Below are 15,647 nucleotides of genomic sequence, written 5' to 3'. Positions count from 1 at the left end.
GCATTGAAGTGAAAGAAACTCGTGTTTAGAGATAATTACCGGAGGTGTAGATCTACAGGCAGGGATTTCCGCGAATGGCAGCTATTTTCTTCGGACCCTTCGTGAAACTTTGTCTTTTTGTCGATAATGATCGCGACCGTGTCCGAAGATATTCATAGCGAAATCATATGGGGACTGCACCCGCCATGCTCTTGGACATCAGTCGTCTGTAATTACCCACAATGCGATGTGCGGTATCCCCACTGCGGAGCAGACGGCGGAGGACGCGAAACTCTAATTGGATAGCATAGAGGTCGACTGCCTTGACGTGCTACTATAGTGGAGCCGAGTCGCGGAACTTATTGTTGCCTCCGCGTAGGGTGCGCTACATGGCGTGTTCATCCGCCAAGGGTCTCGCTCTCTCGTCTCCCACATCCCGTTGCCCACAAGGCCGCACTTCCAGGATAAATCGTTGCCCGCAATCTTCTCGAATCCTCAGTTTCGACATTTCGCTAGAATCAACCATACATAAGTGTGCCGTCTCATTGCTGAGAATGTTTGATCTCAGTCTATATAATAATTATCTTTCCATCGCTTTGGTGGGCTCTCTCTCAATAAATTTATTTGTCTCAAGCTCTGCGATTAAGGCTCACCTTACTCTGCAATGGAATCCTCCACGAGCAAGTAAGTCCATTGCATTGCATCATCTTAGGTTTGAGTTTACGCACTACTGTAGTATCGACTATCGACCCATCGAGAAAATGGACAATTCTGAGGACGCATTGGCGATACTGCCTATGGGGTCAGTCTCTGTCTACGGCTTTTCTGCCTTCTTACTAAGGGACGATAGCTTTATGGACGTCGATCGGCTCCATGATGTTAGGTCTTGACTATGTAGCCGGAGGTCAGTTGGCGGCCTTGGATGAATTTAGGCGCCAGTTTGGAGTGGTTCAAGTATAGACGGTACCTTCATAGTCCCGGCCAAGTACTTGTCAGCATGGGCTTCGATTGGTCCCGCTTGTGATCTTGTGGCCGCGATTTAGCTGCACCACTTCTCGAAACTTGTGGTGTACTTCATCTCAATCGCGGGCATCCTGCTCCAACAGTTACCCGCGGAATGGTGGACTCATCTAGCTGGTCGTGGCGTCATCGGTAAGCAATCGAGAACCATGCTCCTTTGAAGATCAAGGTGTCCTAGCGAGATTACGGATGCTTGCGATATGGATTGATCGAAGCCCTCAAAGAAGGCAGAAATGGAAAGAGGTTTTCAAATTCCTTGATCTGCCGGATTAAATTTATTGAATACGACGTGGACACTGGCTGGAATTCAACATTTTGAATGTTAAGCGAGGGCTTGCAAGCAAGGACTCAGATAAACAAGTTCCTGCAGCTGCAAAGCGACCTCCCCATGCCGTGCTTTAGTGATAAAGACTGGGCTCGACTTCAGCAGGTACACGACATTCTCTCGAAATTCAACGAGCTCGCCCTATTTATCACGAACAAGAAGCAGCAAATCAGTCTGACTGTTCCGATATACTACGAACTCCCCGAATTACTTGACGACGCATCAGAGCGGAGTGGAAAGTTCTCGGCCATGACAAGGACATTGCTGCTGCAGTTAAAAATGGGTTGCGGAAATTAAGAAGTATTAAAACCTTCATGGACGCAATCGATACTTGCTACACTGCACTCATATTGGATCCTCGAGTTAAGGGTGATCTGTGGAAAAAGGAATTAGCCAATGATCGTTGTAATAGCAAACACGTGTGTTGTAGTGATAAGGTTTTTCACCGTGCAAGGGCCACTCCTCAATTATAAAAGGAGTTGGCAAGAGACCGTAGTAATAGTATAATATATAGCGCGTTTTACAACATGATCTAATTCTCCAAGAGCTCCGAGACGATGAAGATAGTGGTCGCCTTATTTTGCAGGCTATCCGTAATGAGCTTCACCTAGCTTATCAAGTTACGGAGCCTGCGGTAACTGTACTACATCTCGCACCGTTATACAGTGAGCAAGATGATTTAGGACGAAGACTTCGTCCGTGGACTCTCCTAAAGTTTCGGACATCGACCGATACTTTGATACAGCCCGCGTTATTGAGAGCGATACGAAACAGCCTAATTGGCTATGCGACTGGTGGCGAAGAAACAAAGACGAGTATCCCCAAATGGCTCTGGCGGCTAGGGACTATCTCGCTATTTCAGCATCTGAGGTATCAGTAGAGAGGATGTTCAATTCCGGTCGAGATCTGCTTGTAATTCGATGATATTCCATGAGGCCGGAAACCATGACAATGCTGATGCTCATGGACGATGGCTATAAACAAATTGTGATGTGACGATGGCTGTCACGGTGACCCAGGAGAGAGAGTACATTTTTTATAGCGAATCATTTTTTGTATTCGTCGTTCGTCACTTTGTGGATGTGTTTTACGATCCTATGGTCTTCTTTCATTTAATTTCATTTAATTTCATTCCCTCTTTTAATGCAGATAGTAATTTTAGCTGAGCTAAAACCGCACAATCTTCAAAGACCTACAGGCCTTACCGGAGTCCTGACAATTGCGAAAAATTTAATCCAGTTTTTCAAATCTCGAATACGAACCTCGAAATTCCATAGATAGCTCATTCGGACAGTGCGATATAATATATCCTTGTGGAACCTTAAGCGTTCCGAGAATATACACTTCGCAGCTAGATTACTGTGAACCTTGGACCTGACCTTAAATACTCCACATCGATCTTTCCTAATTAGGAAATTATCCGCCGTATATAGGACATAAGATGTCATATAAATTGAAGAAGTCCCGCCATCACAATGGGTGCGGTGTTTTTCAATCAAGTTTAGTTCTACCAGCTATATAGTATTCCTCATGGATTAAACCCTGACCGTACTCTGATGTTTGTAAATACCACTCAGCCATGTCTGGTTGTGGTCAAAATTTAAGCAGCTCTTCACTAAATGTGAAAGAGAACAATCTCCGACATCCAGATTGGTTGCCGCTGCTTGGTGATCTAGTTTCACATTGGGGCAGGGCTTATTTATTATTTCATTTCAAGTCACACTTTCTGTTCCGTGTCCAGGCTAACAATCCTCCAGAATGACGGTAGCGTTGAAATGGGCGTACTGAAGTACGTCATAAGCACCCTTCAGTATCTACGATCCGCGTATGACGTCGGGCCTGCAGCGAATTAGTGAGGAGACTGTTTGAGGAAGGGGATTTGACAAAGCAGTCGGTTGAGCTCATGCAATTAGATCACTGAAAAAATTTCTAAGTCGCTGATCTGCAGATGTGCGAGGAGTTGGGCCTGCTTCACAAAGGGAAGTACAGTGATGGCAGTATGATTCCGGGAGCACCAGCACACGGCGCGTAAGTTAACAAGGACAGAGCAGAAATGTCGCGCTTAGGCCACAAGTACGAAGTCCATATGGAGAATTTCCTGATGTCACACGGTCATACAGTATCTATTTGCGGTACAAAATAACACTTTTTGTTCTACGTATAACTAATTAAAACAGGATCAGGTTGCCGTGGGTACTGTCGCATAAGCCAGCGTTCTGTCATGAACTAGTCCTTGCCATCCACGGTAGAGGATTAATGTGTCACCAGAGCGTATCTAAGTCCAGACATGGCAGGTGCTCCTTTGTTTGTACGTGCATACTTGTGTATGTGTGACTAGCTGGGCTTCAAGATCTACTCGCTCGTCCGGGTTATTCGTTTTCCGGCATCATTCGGCTGGGGCGGTTTCGAATGTTCTTAATGTCTTTGTTGATTGATTGACCGCTCTCCGCTGTAGAGACCTAGCAGTTACTAAAGGGTTTCTCCTTGTCTGGCCGAGGAAATATCTTGTTTCTAGTTGTATCCTTATTTCTTTTGAAGGCTCGCGGAACTTCATCGGAAATATAAATGCCGTAACACATCGATTTATGCCCATAGTCTATCACGTCAGAACTCATGACTACGCAACATCAGCACCTTGTCATAGACACAAGGTCCTATTCGTAGGCTCGCGATGGCATGACTGGACCACAAACGTCGCGCTCACAAGCCGACCGCAGCAAATATCTAGTCGAGTCCCTGCAAGCCGTTAAACTTCATGTAAATGATGCCGTAAATGCGCGCATGGAGCCGAGGCCGGTTTCGGATGAGAGAGTCGGCATGGCTTGCACGAGCAGTAGCTGACCAACCAACAAATTTTCAAGACTTTTTGCACATGCAGGTTCAGACGATTCCGTTCCAGGCCAAATATAACCCTTTCCGAGATTATCGCACCCCTGCTAAGCATTCGTCGAGATTACTTGCACCGCTGTCGATCCGCCTTAACCGCGTAGCTTACATAAAGGAGTCTTAACCCGAAACAAGGCCAGGCTTTACGTACTCCTCCCATGTGGCCTTCTGCGAATACGTCGCGACGATTCCTCTCCGGTTGTTCTATTTTCAGCCTGTATGCCGCGTCGAAACACGTTCATTGAGTATCTCTAGAAGGGCTGACAGAGATGGACTGACACCACCAATTATTTGAAAAGTTTCGCTCGCCAGTTCAAAGCACTGCGCCACCTGTGATGGCATAGTACTGCGCAGGCATGGCGTGTTTGCAGCCTTCAAGGCTGCCATGGAGATAATGAATATACTGCCCAAGAATGAGCACACGCAGGAGCGTCAAGGCTAATATGTAAAGATCTCTTACCTTGCATAAAGAGTCCAGAGGTTGGGCAAACAGCGTTGGACCGTAGAAGCCGCACTCACCATGAAATTGACATATGAATCGAAGAATTTGCGACAGTAAGGGAGTAGATCGCTGTCGGCCTCTGACGACTCTACCGCTTGATATACTGCAGGCCAATAGATGGACGCCTTACACGAGTAGTACTGCGCTTGCAGAAAGCCTGCTGTTGCAGATTGGTTGATCCTGTCGTCTGAATCGGGCTGTCTGTCGAAGCGGAGGTGCTCCGGTAGGACGGCATGCCACTGCTCTAATTGGAGTTCTAACTCGGCTGCGATTATTGGAGCGTAGATGAAGTGGCCATCTGAAGTGGTGCTAATAGATATCGTGCACCGATGGAGCATCCTGCGCATAGCGATCTCGGCCAGAAAGTACGATCGCATCTCATCGGAGCTTGTTCCAGTTGATTTGACACTCTCAGGCGAAGCGGGCGACACAGGACTGGCCGTTGTAGCAATACTCCATGTCTCGTGGCTGTCTGGCAACGGTATATGGCTGTCAAGCTTCCAGATGCCGCTTTCTGCTAGGTCAAATTGGATTCCCAACTCGCTATTCCCTTGTCAGAATCGCACAACTGCAGATACAGCCCACATTACCTTTCAATCAACAGAGTTGCCCAAAACGCCCGTCGCACAAGCTCCAAATTTTCAGCGTCGTCCGCGTAAAGCTGACTAATTAAATCAGTCCATGATTAAAGAACTTCAACGAGCTGAGTTGGATAGATACCTTTTGAGGAGATTTTGTGCCTTGAAAGACGCCATGAGAGCATAGTCATGAGCCTGACAAGGTTTCACGAGGCAGCAATAATATACGCTGAAAAGGACAAGGCATTGCAGGCTCCGGAGGCTGCATTCAAGCAACACTGTCGGCAGCATTGCCAGTGCAGATTCGATGTAAGGGGCATCCGGACGTGCTTCGAGGGCAGCCATAACAGACCCGGACTCGGCTAGCGAACCGATTGCAGCAACCAAAAGCACAAGACAGGAGTCTGTTGAATTAAGGAACGAGCCTGTGATTGACTGGAAGAATTGGTCTGAAAAACCGGGGTGGAGGATTGGATACCAGGTGTGGATCCTTTCAGAAAATGCCGCTAGCGCGCTAAACCAACCATGTATAAGCTACTATTCCCACATGCACCTTGGAATTCGTCTACTGACCTTACCGCCCGTTGGTATTGAAGCACCAAGAGCCTTGAACCCCTTGAAGGAGCCAATCTCGTGATGTCAGCTCTCTCCATGTTGACGAGAAAGTCTGCCAAATCTTTGTCAACCCCAATAATAATCATCATTGACCGCGTCCGAAGGGTCATGAAAGGAAAGTCTGGCGTTGCCTCTTGATCAGGAGACACAGCTTCACCGGCGGCTTCCAGAACAGGCGAAGACGGGGCATGGAGTTTCTCAGCTCGATTGGAGAGGAGGTGAGTGATATGGTCTAGACTTTCTCTAATTGTCGAGATCTCAAGTTCCAGCCTAAAGAATGAAAGAGAAGAATAATCAGTTGAATTCGTCGCGATCTCTGGCAGTAACCTACTTTGATGGTGCTGGTGCTGCCGCTGGGCGATAAATGCACGGTGAGTCGTGTTGCAGACAAAACGAGCATCGTGGTCGTCGACCGTCGCACCTGGTCCTTCGTGACCTGCAAACATCGCAGGCCAGAACAATCCGCCGTCGGCACTGGTGGCGACTGCTGGTGGTGGATTCGGATGACGGTCCGAGACCTTCCGCCAGTCGTTTCAGTCTATTGCTGGGTCTGGATCCAGCGTCTTCGGACAACTGGACCCGACCATGAACGCTAGAGGCAGCGGTATTCGTTGGCGAAGCCATTGCAGTATTCATGTCATTATTTAGACGACAGCCGGGGAGATAGTAATGTATGGCCCGCACGATCTATATAAGCGCGGAATAGGAACGGTGGTTCCGACGTAAAAGTTGTCGGCAAAGTCTGTTCTTGGATGCGGGGAAACTCATTCCGCCAAGCCGCGGAGTAGACTACCAAGGCCGACGTCACCACGTTTGCTTTGCCCCACTTTTGAACCTAAACCGAGTACTGCGATGGTGGCGACTCCTTTACTTTGCAACTTTGCAACTTTGCCCATACAGAGACGACTCTCCAGCTTCCGTTCTATCAATAGCCAGAGAAATGGAGGGGAGCGGAAAATGCAGATCGCGGATGAGAGAGGGGCAGAGGCGGGCTGTCAACCACTGCTTTCAACGCATTGCGATATTACTAGCGTTCAATACTAAAAGACGATCGAATCCGCTCTCTACTCCCCAGCTCCTGCTTAACAGCTCTAATATAATCATACGCATTGCATTCTTGCTTCCCAGGCCGATCTTTGGTACGTGCAGCTATCCACTTGTTGCCAGTCTCAATGCTGATCACTGTCATAGCTGATTCTTCTCTCAATCACTATCATGAGCCAAATTTCTGCTTTCTCCCTCGGTGGGGACTTGATGGGCGGTGCTGCGCAGCACAAAGTTGTTCGTAGCGCTCGAGTCTCTAGTTGGGATCAAAAGGGACTGAACGAGGATGCCTTTGTCGTCATGCCCGGAGAGACAGCCGTCTTGGCCGATCTCGAAGGTCCTGGTGTTATCACCCATCTCTGGTTCGTGCAGACTTGTCGCCGCATCGTCGGACCCGGTCTCATTCCTTATTCCAAGTCCGGTGTAGCCATGATGGAGATCCACAATGCGCTTGGTCTCAACTACGAGGTCAACGATCCCGATTACTATAGGAAGGTATGTTATTCACACGTTGTGGCATGTTCGAAATTGTACCAGTTGCTGAACCTTGGTAGGTCTTGATTAAGATGTATTGGGACGGTGAGGAGGACCCTAGCGTTCTCGCACCAATCGGCGACTTTTTCTGCGTGGGACATTCAATGGCAGCTAACATGCAATCGATGCCATTCACGGTTTCCGTCAAGCCATCCGAAGAGAAAAAATTTGGCGGTGCCTCGGCCCTCAACTGCTACCTTCCCATGCCATTCAACAGGCGTGCTCGCATTGAAATCGAGAATCAGAACGACGCTGCCTACTTTCAATATTTTTATATTGACTACGAGCTCTTGCCCGAACCACTGAGCAAAGACACCTTGTACTTTCATGCCCATTGGCGCCGTGAGAATCCAACAAATGGCTGGGCACCACCTGAGGTCCAAACCAATAGCCTAGAGACTCAGGTGCCGAATCTAGACGGCAAGAGCAATTATGTTATTCTTGAGACAGAAGGTGCCGGCAGCTACATCGGGTGCAATCACTCGGTCGCGCATTTTCAAGGAACTTGGTGGGGTGAGGGAGATGACATGATTTTTATTGATGACGACACTTGGCCTCCTAGCATGCACGGCACTGGCGGCGAGGATTATTTCAGTCACGGCTGGGGCATGCAGAAGAATCAGTTTCCCTTCTGTGGCACCATCATCCACGAAGAAGACGTTCCCAACTACCAGGTCAGCTACCGGTGGCACTTGCCAGATCCAGTTAGATTCAACAAGAAGATCAAGGTGACCATGGAATCTGGCCACGCCAACCACCTTCGCGATGACTGGTCCACCACTGCGTATTGGTACCAGACTCTGCCCGGCCCCAAGTTGGACATCTTGCCAGTCGAGCAGCGTCTACCTCGGAGGCCCGAATTCCCTCCTGCGGAGAACGTTCCGCGCCCTGATATGTCGACAATGAGCGTGGTCCACAAGGCGAAGGTCGCTGCCCAAATTGCCAGGATGGAGGCGTTTGTGAAGGATCGCAATGAATGGCTTGAGCGCCGCGCGAACGACTCTCGTGAGCGTGCCGGCAGTAATGTCAAGCTTGCTCAAGATATCAGGCGACGATTTCTGGCTAGTCTTAAGTAGGTCCTTGCACCAAGATTGTATATGAAGAAATTCACCAGGAAGCAATAAATTTAATTGAACTTGATCCAGAGTTTCTGTGCAAGAATCCCATAGAACCTTCTATCAGGATCAAAAATCGCGAGAAAATGATAACAAGATTAAACGATATTACAAGCTCGTTTTCATAATCAAAGATTCCTACTACGAATCAAACAAGTTGTCAAAACCGTAACACATTCAACTACAAAAAAAGTTTCCCTGGTCTCCGAGCAGCATCCGCAAGTTGGTGATAAGACACTCGGACAAAGTCAGCAAAGTTCGCTGACGAAGAGTAAGGAAGGTCAAGCGATCTAGACACCAGTTGCACGCCTACACGAGTTCGCTGAAATAATAATTGGAGATTTGTTTGATATATGTCATTGGAATACCGGCAGCAGATTTCACATAGCTGACAAAGATAAGTATTCATATTATATTTACCAACCAGTCCTCTTAGAATGTCAGTTACAAGTTGTAAGTGCAATTCTTGTACCAATCCGACGTGGACTTAATCCATCTTTATAGATCCCATGTCTTCCCAGACTTTAACTTCCTCGAACAACGTACTACCTAGACTCCCCCTAGCAAACAAACTTATTCCCAACGCAGTCAGCTCGTCTGTGTAAACGGCTGTAGATAGTGCAAATCTACTTCCACAACATCGCGGCCACAAAAGCTCAAATGAAGTTTCTCTTGCACTTTAGCATTCGCGTTCCTCAGTGTGAAGAGCGTGTGAAGAGCGTGTGCGGGCCCATCTCTTCTGACCTGTTGATATCTCTTGAATAGCGTCCCACATAACCACAGGCACCATCGTGTAGTTCACTTAGGAGTTGGGGGAAGAACTGTCCACTTCTTGATGTGATCGCGGTCTTCACCCCCTTCGGACCCAGTGATAAGGAAGTGTCGGGCGGTTGTAGCGGATTTGGGTGTCATAAAATTGGTACATTCCCAATAGACTTAATCCATCTCTATAGATCCCATGTCTTCCCAGACCTTAACTTCCTCGACCAACGCACTACCTAGCCTCCCCTTAGCAAACAAACTTATTCCCAACGCAGTCGGCTCCTCTGTGTAAACGACTGTCGATAGTGCAAACCTATCATTGGCATACACTTCCACAACATCGCGGTCACAAAAGATTCTCAAATGACGCTTCTCTTGCACTTCAGCATTCCCGTCCCTCATGTGAAGAGCGTGTGCGGGCCCATCTCCTCTGACCTATTGATATCTGGCAGTTAATTGGATTTAGAACGATCGACCACGATTTCCTCGAGCTCGGGAAGGAAGTAGTTGGATGTGCAGATCGACAGGTCGCTCGTGTGGTGGATGTGAAACCCGACAAGTGTGCAACCGGGCGCGACATTTGCTTCGAGTTCGTATCGCAGAGACCGGACAGTTGTTTCGTGGACTCGCGATTCTGACGACGGCAGCCTTACAGACGTGAGCATGGAGACCGAGCCGAGTCGCAGAATTTCGGTGTTTAGAAGTAGTCGGATGCCCAATATATGGAGAGATATAGACCCATCAGGCCCTCGTCGAACACCAATCGATGCGATTTCCGGCAATGGCGTCCGGGTGGGAGACCGAGTCATCCGCAATTGATGTTCCCCACCGCAAATTAGCTCCGCGGAACATTAATTGCGCGGCGCGACCAACCTTATCGAAGACAATAACAGCCGACAGTTTGGCTTGGCTCTCTCACACGTTCCCCGCATTTTGCGTTGCTCAAAAACCGAGTCAACTTGAGCTACAATGGCGTTATCCTCGAGTCAGATTGACTATACAGTTATTGACCCGTCGAAGAAATGGCAGATGCTTCGGACGCATTGGCGTTACGCTTTATGGGCACTGTGGACGTCGATTGGTTCCATGATGTTGGGCCTTGACTATGTTCGCCGGAGGTCAGTTGGCTGCTTTAGACGAGTTTAAGCGAGAATTCGGCGTGGTTCAAGTCGACGGCAAGTACATTGTTCCCGCCAGGTACTTGTCTGCGTGGGCGTCGATTGGCCCAGCCTGTGATCTTGTCGCTGCGCTTATCGCCGCACCTCTCCTTGAACAGTATGTTCGAAAACCACAAGTTCTTGTTGTGGCCAGCACATCGACAGTAGGCGTTCTGCTGTAGCAGTTAGCCACGGAATGGAAATTGCACCTGGCCGGTCGTGCCGTTAATGGTGCCGCCATTGGTATTATGTTTACTATTTCGCCACTTTGGATTGGAGAGATATGTAGCCAGAGCTTCGCGGCTTCTTCCTCTACTTTTTCAATACAAGTATTGTCCTTGGCCAATTCGCAATGTAAATTCCCAAATTTGTTCTCTTGGTAAGGATGTCTAAATATGCCTTAGAGTTGTCATTGCCAATGGAAGCAGCCACATCGATGGCAAATGACAGTGGTGGTTACCGGTTGTCTCGATGTATATATTTCCTCGTAAGTATAGGCATCGATTGTATCTGTGCATCTCTGAACTCTCGTGTACAGTTCTCCTTGTCGCGCTCTACCCTTTATTTCTGGAGTCACCATATTGGCTCATACGACAGAACATGTATGAATAAGCGAAGAAGTCAGCTGCGCAGGATGTATGGTATGGGTGACGAAAAATATTATGACAGTCAGATGAAACGTCTGGAGGGCGATGTCGCCGTCAGCAAGTTGCACCAACCCAACATTGAGGGTTGGACACTTCTCGGCATTCCATTGCCTATGGCCGAAATGGAGTGCTTCCGTCGAAAGAATCTGAAGCGGACAATTACGGCGATCTTGGCAGCTAGCGGTCAACAACTCATTGGAGCTACATTTGTCACAGGCTACGCGACCTACTTCGTTGAGCTCATCAACATACAAACTATTTCCTAGCATCATGCATACTGTACGCGGGTTCAATAAATTATTCCTCAAAACTTGCGAATATTGCGAATATTCGCAATTTGCAAAGTTTATTTATTGACTAGTTAATTTTATATATATATCGATGTTCCGTTCAGTTGCGCGTTGCAGGAAAACTAAATTGTACCACAAAAAACCTGGGAGAGTGGTCTGCTATCTATAAAATGAGATGCTAACTGTATACAATGATTTACTAGCACTTATGTACGCTAGCTCTGTAATATGATAGTCGGGCACTCAACTACTGCTTATATGCATCATCTAGTAGCATTAGAATCCGCATAGTCTCAGCCTTCATGGAGTATCTCCGTACCCCAAGTACGTCCCCCCCGCATTGAATAATCTCTCAACTGAGACTGAGGAGGCTGGTATTGCTAAGTAATCCCTGGCAGCCGCAGCCATGTGAGGGTAATCCTTTCTATGGGCCTTCCACCAGTCGCATAACCAATTCGGATCTCCCATGTCATTATTTTAGCTATGTCACGTGATAATTGCGAATAACGAATAAATTATTCGTATTCGAAGTCAATTCGGCGAATAATTATTCCGCATACTTTAACCTTGCGAATAAATTTTTTATTATTCGCACCGTTTGAGAACTGCGAATACGAATAACGAATATTGCTGAAATCTGCGAATATTCGTATTCGCAACAGCCCTAATAAGCGGTGTTGCCCCAATCCATAGTTAAGGGAGAGGGCCCTGGCTGTTGCATTCTATTGTAAATTTGGGGGTTAGGTGTAAAGTGTTGCAGGGTAGCGTTGCACAGTAGTTCAGAGGACGTGTGCTGGGGTGCTCCACCAACCCAGTTGAATGTAAGAGTTAATGGGCGTTGCACAGTACCTAAGAGAGAGTTAGTGCTGACGAGAACCAGCGTTCATCAGCAGAACTGAAAAATGGAGTTCAAACGTCTTAAATACAATGACTGTGGGGAACCCTGATATCTGTTAGACTGCCAAGCACCTAACCTGACAAGGCGCTGCTAGTGCAATTTACGACAGATGTCATCTATTCTAAATTCAGCAGCAGCAGTAGAGTTTTCGCGTGGGTATGACTCGTAGTTTGCCACCACTCAGCACGTAGTATACAACCTCCACGCTCTCGCCCTCGTGCGCATTGCCATTCCGCCGATGCACTCGCAGCAAATATTGGGCGCTCCTGGCTGCACCAATTTCTTTAGATAGATGTAGCTTGCATTCACGCAGTTATTACTTATTTTACCATCTCGGAATTTACTGCAACTAGTTTCGTCACTTGCCGAAGAGCAACCGATCTGAAATCTTATGGTTCGCGTTCTGAATGTTTACACAATATCAGCATTTGTGGCCCTGGGCGGGGGGCTATGGGGTTTCGACATAGCTTCGCTATCAGGTATAATTGGGACAGAACAATACCAAAGCTACTTCGACAACCCGCTGGGAATCCGCCAAGGTGTTATCACTAGCTCCATGGCAGGAGGTTCACTAGTAGGAGCATTGTCGTCTAGTTTTCTCGGTGACAGGCAAGTTGTGTTCAGTGCCCCGTCGTCACGAAGATTGCTAACTATAATAACAGGCTGTCACGTAAGATCGCGATGCAAATCGGGGCGGTTCTATGGTGCATAGGCACTGTAATACAGTCTGCATCCAATGGCGTGCCGATGCTAATAGTCGGGCGTGTGATAGCGGGTCTTTGCATTGGCTTGACTTCCGCTCTCGTTCCTATTTACCAGTCTGAAATTGCGCCGCGCACGATCCGCGGGCGTGTCGTTGTCTTCCAATATTTTGCCATCACTTGCGGCATCACGGTTCAGTACGTCATTGAGTACGGCTGCTCTTTTCTCGACTCAACCGCGTCATTTCGCTTGCCATGGGCAATACAAGTCATTCCTGCCGCTATATATTTCGTTGGCTTATTCTGGTTTCCATATTCGCCGCGTTGGCTTGCGAGTGTGGATCGATGGGACGAGACATTACGTGTGCTCGCGCTGCTGCGCACGGCTAATGGAGACATCAATAATCCGCTTGTGATTGCAGAGTACAAGGAAATCGAAGACCAAATCCGTTGCGAGCGTGAAGAACATTCCAACTCTTATCGCGAGTTGATCTCGCGCAAGATGCGTAAGCGCGTTTTGCTCTCAGTGGCCGTCCAGATGTGGGCTCAATTGAGCGGAATAAACATCATGATGTACTATATCGTCTACATCCTCCAGTCGGCTGGCATCGCAAACTTGAGGCTCGCATCATCAATACAGTACGTCATTAACATGATCATGACTATTCCTCCTATCATATGGATCGACAAATGGGGCCGCCGACCTGCTCTTCTACTGGGGGCTCCGATACTGTCTTTCTGGCTCTTCCTCGTTGGCGGCCTGTTTAAGCAGTACGGCGAACCTAATCCCGCCACTGACCAGCCTAACACATGGATTATCGTTGGCCACCGTTCTGCGAGTCTCGCTATCCTGGCATGCTTATATCTCGGCGTCGCAACTTTTGCCTTGACATGGGGTCCTGTGGCTTTGATATATCCACCCGAAATCGTCCCGCTCCGCATTCGCGCCAAATCGGTTAGCCTTGCTACAGTATCTGACTGGGCAGCCAATTACGCGCTCGGCTTATCTGTGCCGCCGCTTTTTCGTTCCGTACAGTGGCGTGTGTTCTTCATATTTGGAACTTTCGACATCCTGGCCTTCATTCACGTCTGGTTTACTGCTCCCGAAACGAAGAAACGAACACTAGAGGAAATGGATGAGGTGTTCGAGCATGGCAAGCCGTTGTGGAAGTCATTCTTAGACCGGCGAGAATCGGATAAGCTCGAAATGCTGGCACGCGATATTGAGAATGAGCGTTTAAGGCAGAGCACGAGGGCGCATGTCCAACAACTGGCTACCCAATCATTGGATAGTGTGAACTCCGGTGACCTTGCATAAGTTTCATTGCCAGCTATTTGAAAGCATGATCGAGATTATGACTAGGACGCATGCGGAGCCGCTGAGAGTGATGCATCGGTGCCAGAAGTAGTTTGCCAGCATTCACGAGAGGAAGAGTCGGCCCGTCGGTCCGCAACGGAGTAAACTGGGATCAGGACCACAGAGGCGTTGGCCCAAAGTAGGCATCCCCGCATCAGGCCGACTTGCTATAATTCCACCACCATCTCCGCCGGGCCCATCTCAAATAAATGACACTAATCGTACCATTCTTCCAGGCAACGTGAATACTAAGAGTGTGCTTCAATGGAAGTAATCATTTTGGTTTGTGTCCGCACCGGCAAAAGTTTCAGCTCTTGACATTTGTGTGATTTGAATATCCACTTCTGAATTACGATCATACCTCCTAACCACATTTTACCACGTGGCGGCGAAGGTTATTCTTTCCAGATATCGGACAGCAACAGATTGGACACATGAAACTTGCCCTCCTGATTCCCCTGAATCAAATCATATTCACTCTCCCCTACTTGGAATGTGGTACCCTTGGGTGTTTGTTTTGCCTATGCCTGTGCAGGGCAGTCTTCTTCTCAAAGACTTCTCCACAATTGACACAAGAAATAGTTGGTGTTCCGGGAGACATTGGATTTTGACCTGCAAGGAGATTGCTGGTAACAGGTTCCTGGTGACTGCGACTTGGGACTTGAATGGGACTCGAACTTGACCTTCACGAAAACAAGATCAGATTTCTGAAGACTACGTGCAATTGCTGGGGAGCAAGTCATTCATATACCAGTGACTGCCTAAGCTTGGCGTGGCGTGGCTCCCCCTCTTTTGTTCCCTGATCACCCCCCTGACTGACTTTACCTAAACCTAGCCGTAGCGCGATATTATTTTTTTTTCCACAAGGAGATTCATGGAGAGTAAACCAACCATTCCTCTTTGGGACTAGCGTAAGTAGACGTCGGTATCCACACCAGGTCCGAAGGTTAGGTGTAACGAGCCGACAAGCTCTTGCGCTGCCCTAATCTGGTCGGGAGTCAGGATCAGGTTGTATGTCATAGTGCATTCCTTCCTGACTCCGAGACAGCACAGCTAAGCGTGGCCCGTGGCTGTATGCGGATCGCACCTCTACTTCCGTATATGGCAGTCACCTAACTAACCGATGGTATACGTCAAGCAATAGAGATATTTTGCCACCAAGTTCCTTTAAAGTTCCTGTACAAATTTACCCTATTAGGTCAGCACCGCCACACGCTCGTCCTACCTCGGAATAAGT

General features: G+C 48.1%; 7 protein-coding genes across 7 annotated transcripts; 5 read left to right on the top strand and 2 right to left on the bottom strand.

Moving 5' to 3' along the window:
- Positions 1-1,069: 1,069 nt before the first annotated feature.
- V1508DRAFT_295021 (uncharacterized protein) lies at positions 1,070-1,830 on the top strand. The gene has a single exon (XM_066936576.1). It carries the CDS (start codon positions 1,319-1,321, stop codon positions 1,619-1,621), a length of 303 nt encoding a protein of 100 aa, XP_066792953.1. The 5' UTR covers positions 1,070-1,318; the 3' UTR covers positions 1,622-1,830.
- A 2,547-nt stretch (positions 1,831-4,377) lies between these two features.
- On the bottom strand, positions 4,378-6,649 carry V1508DRAFT_294931 (uncharacterized protein). Its single transcript, XM_066936574.1, has 6 exons — positions 6,237-6,649; positions 5,864-6,175; positions 5,433-5,804; positions 5,303-5,377; positions 4,671-5,255; positions 4,378-4,613 (listed from the first exon to the last, which is right to left on the bottom strand). Exons 1-6 carry the CDS (start codon positions 6,539-6,541, stop codon positions 4,421-4,423), a joined length of 1,842 nt encoding a protein of 613 aa, XP_066792952.1. The 5' UTR covers positions 6,542-6,649; the 3' UTR covers positions 4,378-4,420.
- Positions 6,650-7,120: 471 nt separating this feature from the next.
- V1508DRAFT_426137 (uncharacterized protein) lies at positions 7,121-8,916 on the top strand (the record flags this gene model as incomplete). The annotated part of the gene is made up of 2 exons (XM_066941528.1): positions 7,121-7,444; positions 7,504-8,916. The coding sequence occupies 2 exons, from the start codon at positions 7,121-7,123 to the stop codon at positions 8,557-8,559; spliced, it is 1,380 nt and encodes a 459-aa protein (XP_066792951.1). The 3' UTR covers positions 8,560-8,916.
- Positions 8,917-9,534: 618 nt separating this feature from the next.
- V1508DRAFT_442149 (uncharacterized protein) lies at positions 9,535-10,574 on the bottom strand (the record flags this gene model as incomplete). The annotated part of the gene is made up of 2 exons (XM_066942318.1): positions 9,837-10,574; positions 9,535-9,795 (listed from the first exon to the last, which is right to left on the bottom strand). Exons 1-2 carry the CDS (start codon positions 10,167-10,169, stop codon positions 9,535-9,537), a joined length of 594 nt encoding a protein of 197 aa, XP_066792950.1. The 5' UTR covers positions 10,170-10,574.
- V1508DRAFT_294940 (uncharacterized protein) lies at positions 10,318-10,792 on the top strand. The gene has a single exon (XM_066936575.1). The coding sequence runs from the start codon at positions 10,466-10,468 to the stop codon at positions 10,697-10,699; it is 234 nt and encodes a 77-aa protein (XP_066792949.1). The 5' UTR covers positions 10,318-10,465; the 3' UTR covers positions 10,700-10,792.
- Positions 10,793-10,902: 110 nt separating this feature from the next.
- Positions 10,903-11,430, top strand: V1508DRAFT_435255 (uncharacterized protein; the record flags this gene model as incomplete). Its single annotated transcript, XM_066942058.1, has 2 exons — positions 10,903-11,004; positions 11,056-11,430. The coding sequence occupies 2 exons, from the start codon at positions 10,903-10,905 to the stop codon at positions 11,428-11,430; spliced, it is 477 nt and encodes a 158-aa protein (XP_066792948.1).
- A 1,139-nt stretch (positions 11,431-12,569) lies between these two features.
- Positions 12,570-14,665, top strand: V1508DRAFT_294925 (general substrate transporter). The gene is made up of 2 exons (XM_066936573.1): positions 12,570-12,961; positions 13,015-14,665. Exons 1-2 carry the CDS (start codon positions 12,744-12,746, stop codon positions 14,369-14,371), a joined length of 1,575 nt encoding a protein of 524 aa, XP_066792947.1. The 5' UTR covers positions 12,570-12,743; the 3' UTR covers positions 14,372-14,665.
- The last annotated feature ends 982 nt before the right edge of the window (positions 14,666-15,647 follow it).

Source organism: Lipomyces doorenjongii (assembly GCF_038497915.1).
Source record: "Lipomyces doorenjongii strain NRRL Y-27504 unplaced genomic scaffold V1508scaffold_92, whole genome shotgun sequence".
NCBI lineage: Eukaryota > Fungi > Ascomycota > Lipomycetes > Lipomycetales > Lipomycetaceae > Lipomyces > Lipomyces doorenjongii.
Note: the sequence above shows the minus strand (reverse complement) of the source record. Positions and strands in the feature narration are given on the sequence as shown.

What these genes read in the sequence shown, in the direction of transcription:
- V1508DRAFT_295021 (XM_066936576.1), top strand. Translation starts at nt 1,319, where the DNA reads ATGTTAAGCGAGGGCTTGCAAGCAAGGACTCAGATAAACAAGTTCCTG.
- V1508DRAFT_294931 (XM_066936574.1), bottom strand. Translation starts at nt 6,541, where the DNA reads ATGAATACTGCAATGGCTTCGCCAACGAATACCGCTGCCTCTAGCGTT. An exon ending in GCAGCACCAGCACCATCAAA is followed by an intron (nt 6,176 to 6,236) that starts GTAGGTTACTGC and finishes TTCATTCTTTAG; the next exon opens with GCTGGAACTTGAGATCTCGA. An exon ending in GCAACTCTGTTGATTGAAAG is followed by an intron (nt 5,256 to 5,302) that starts GTAATGTGGGCT and finishes ACAAGGGAATAG; the next exon opens with CGAGTTGGGAATCCAATTTG.
- V1508DRAFT_294925 (XM_066936573.1), top strand. Translation starts at nt 12,744, where the DNA reads ATGGTTCGCGTTCTGAATGTTTACACAATATCAGCATTTGTGGCCCTG. An exon ending in TCTAGTTTTCTCGGTGACAG is followed by an intron (nt 12,962 to 13,014) that starts GCAAGTTGTGTT and finishes CTATAATAACAG; the next exon opens with GCTGTCACGTAAGATCGCGA.
- V1508DRAFT_294940 (XM_066936575.1), top strand. Translation starts at nt 10,466, where the DNA reads ATGTTCGCCGGAGGTCAGTTGGCTGCTTTAGACGAGTTTAAGCGAGAA.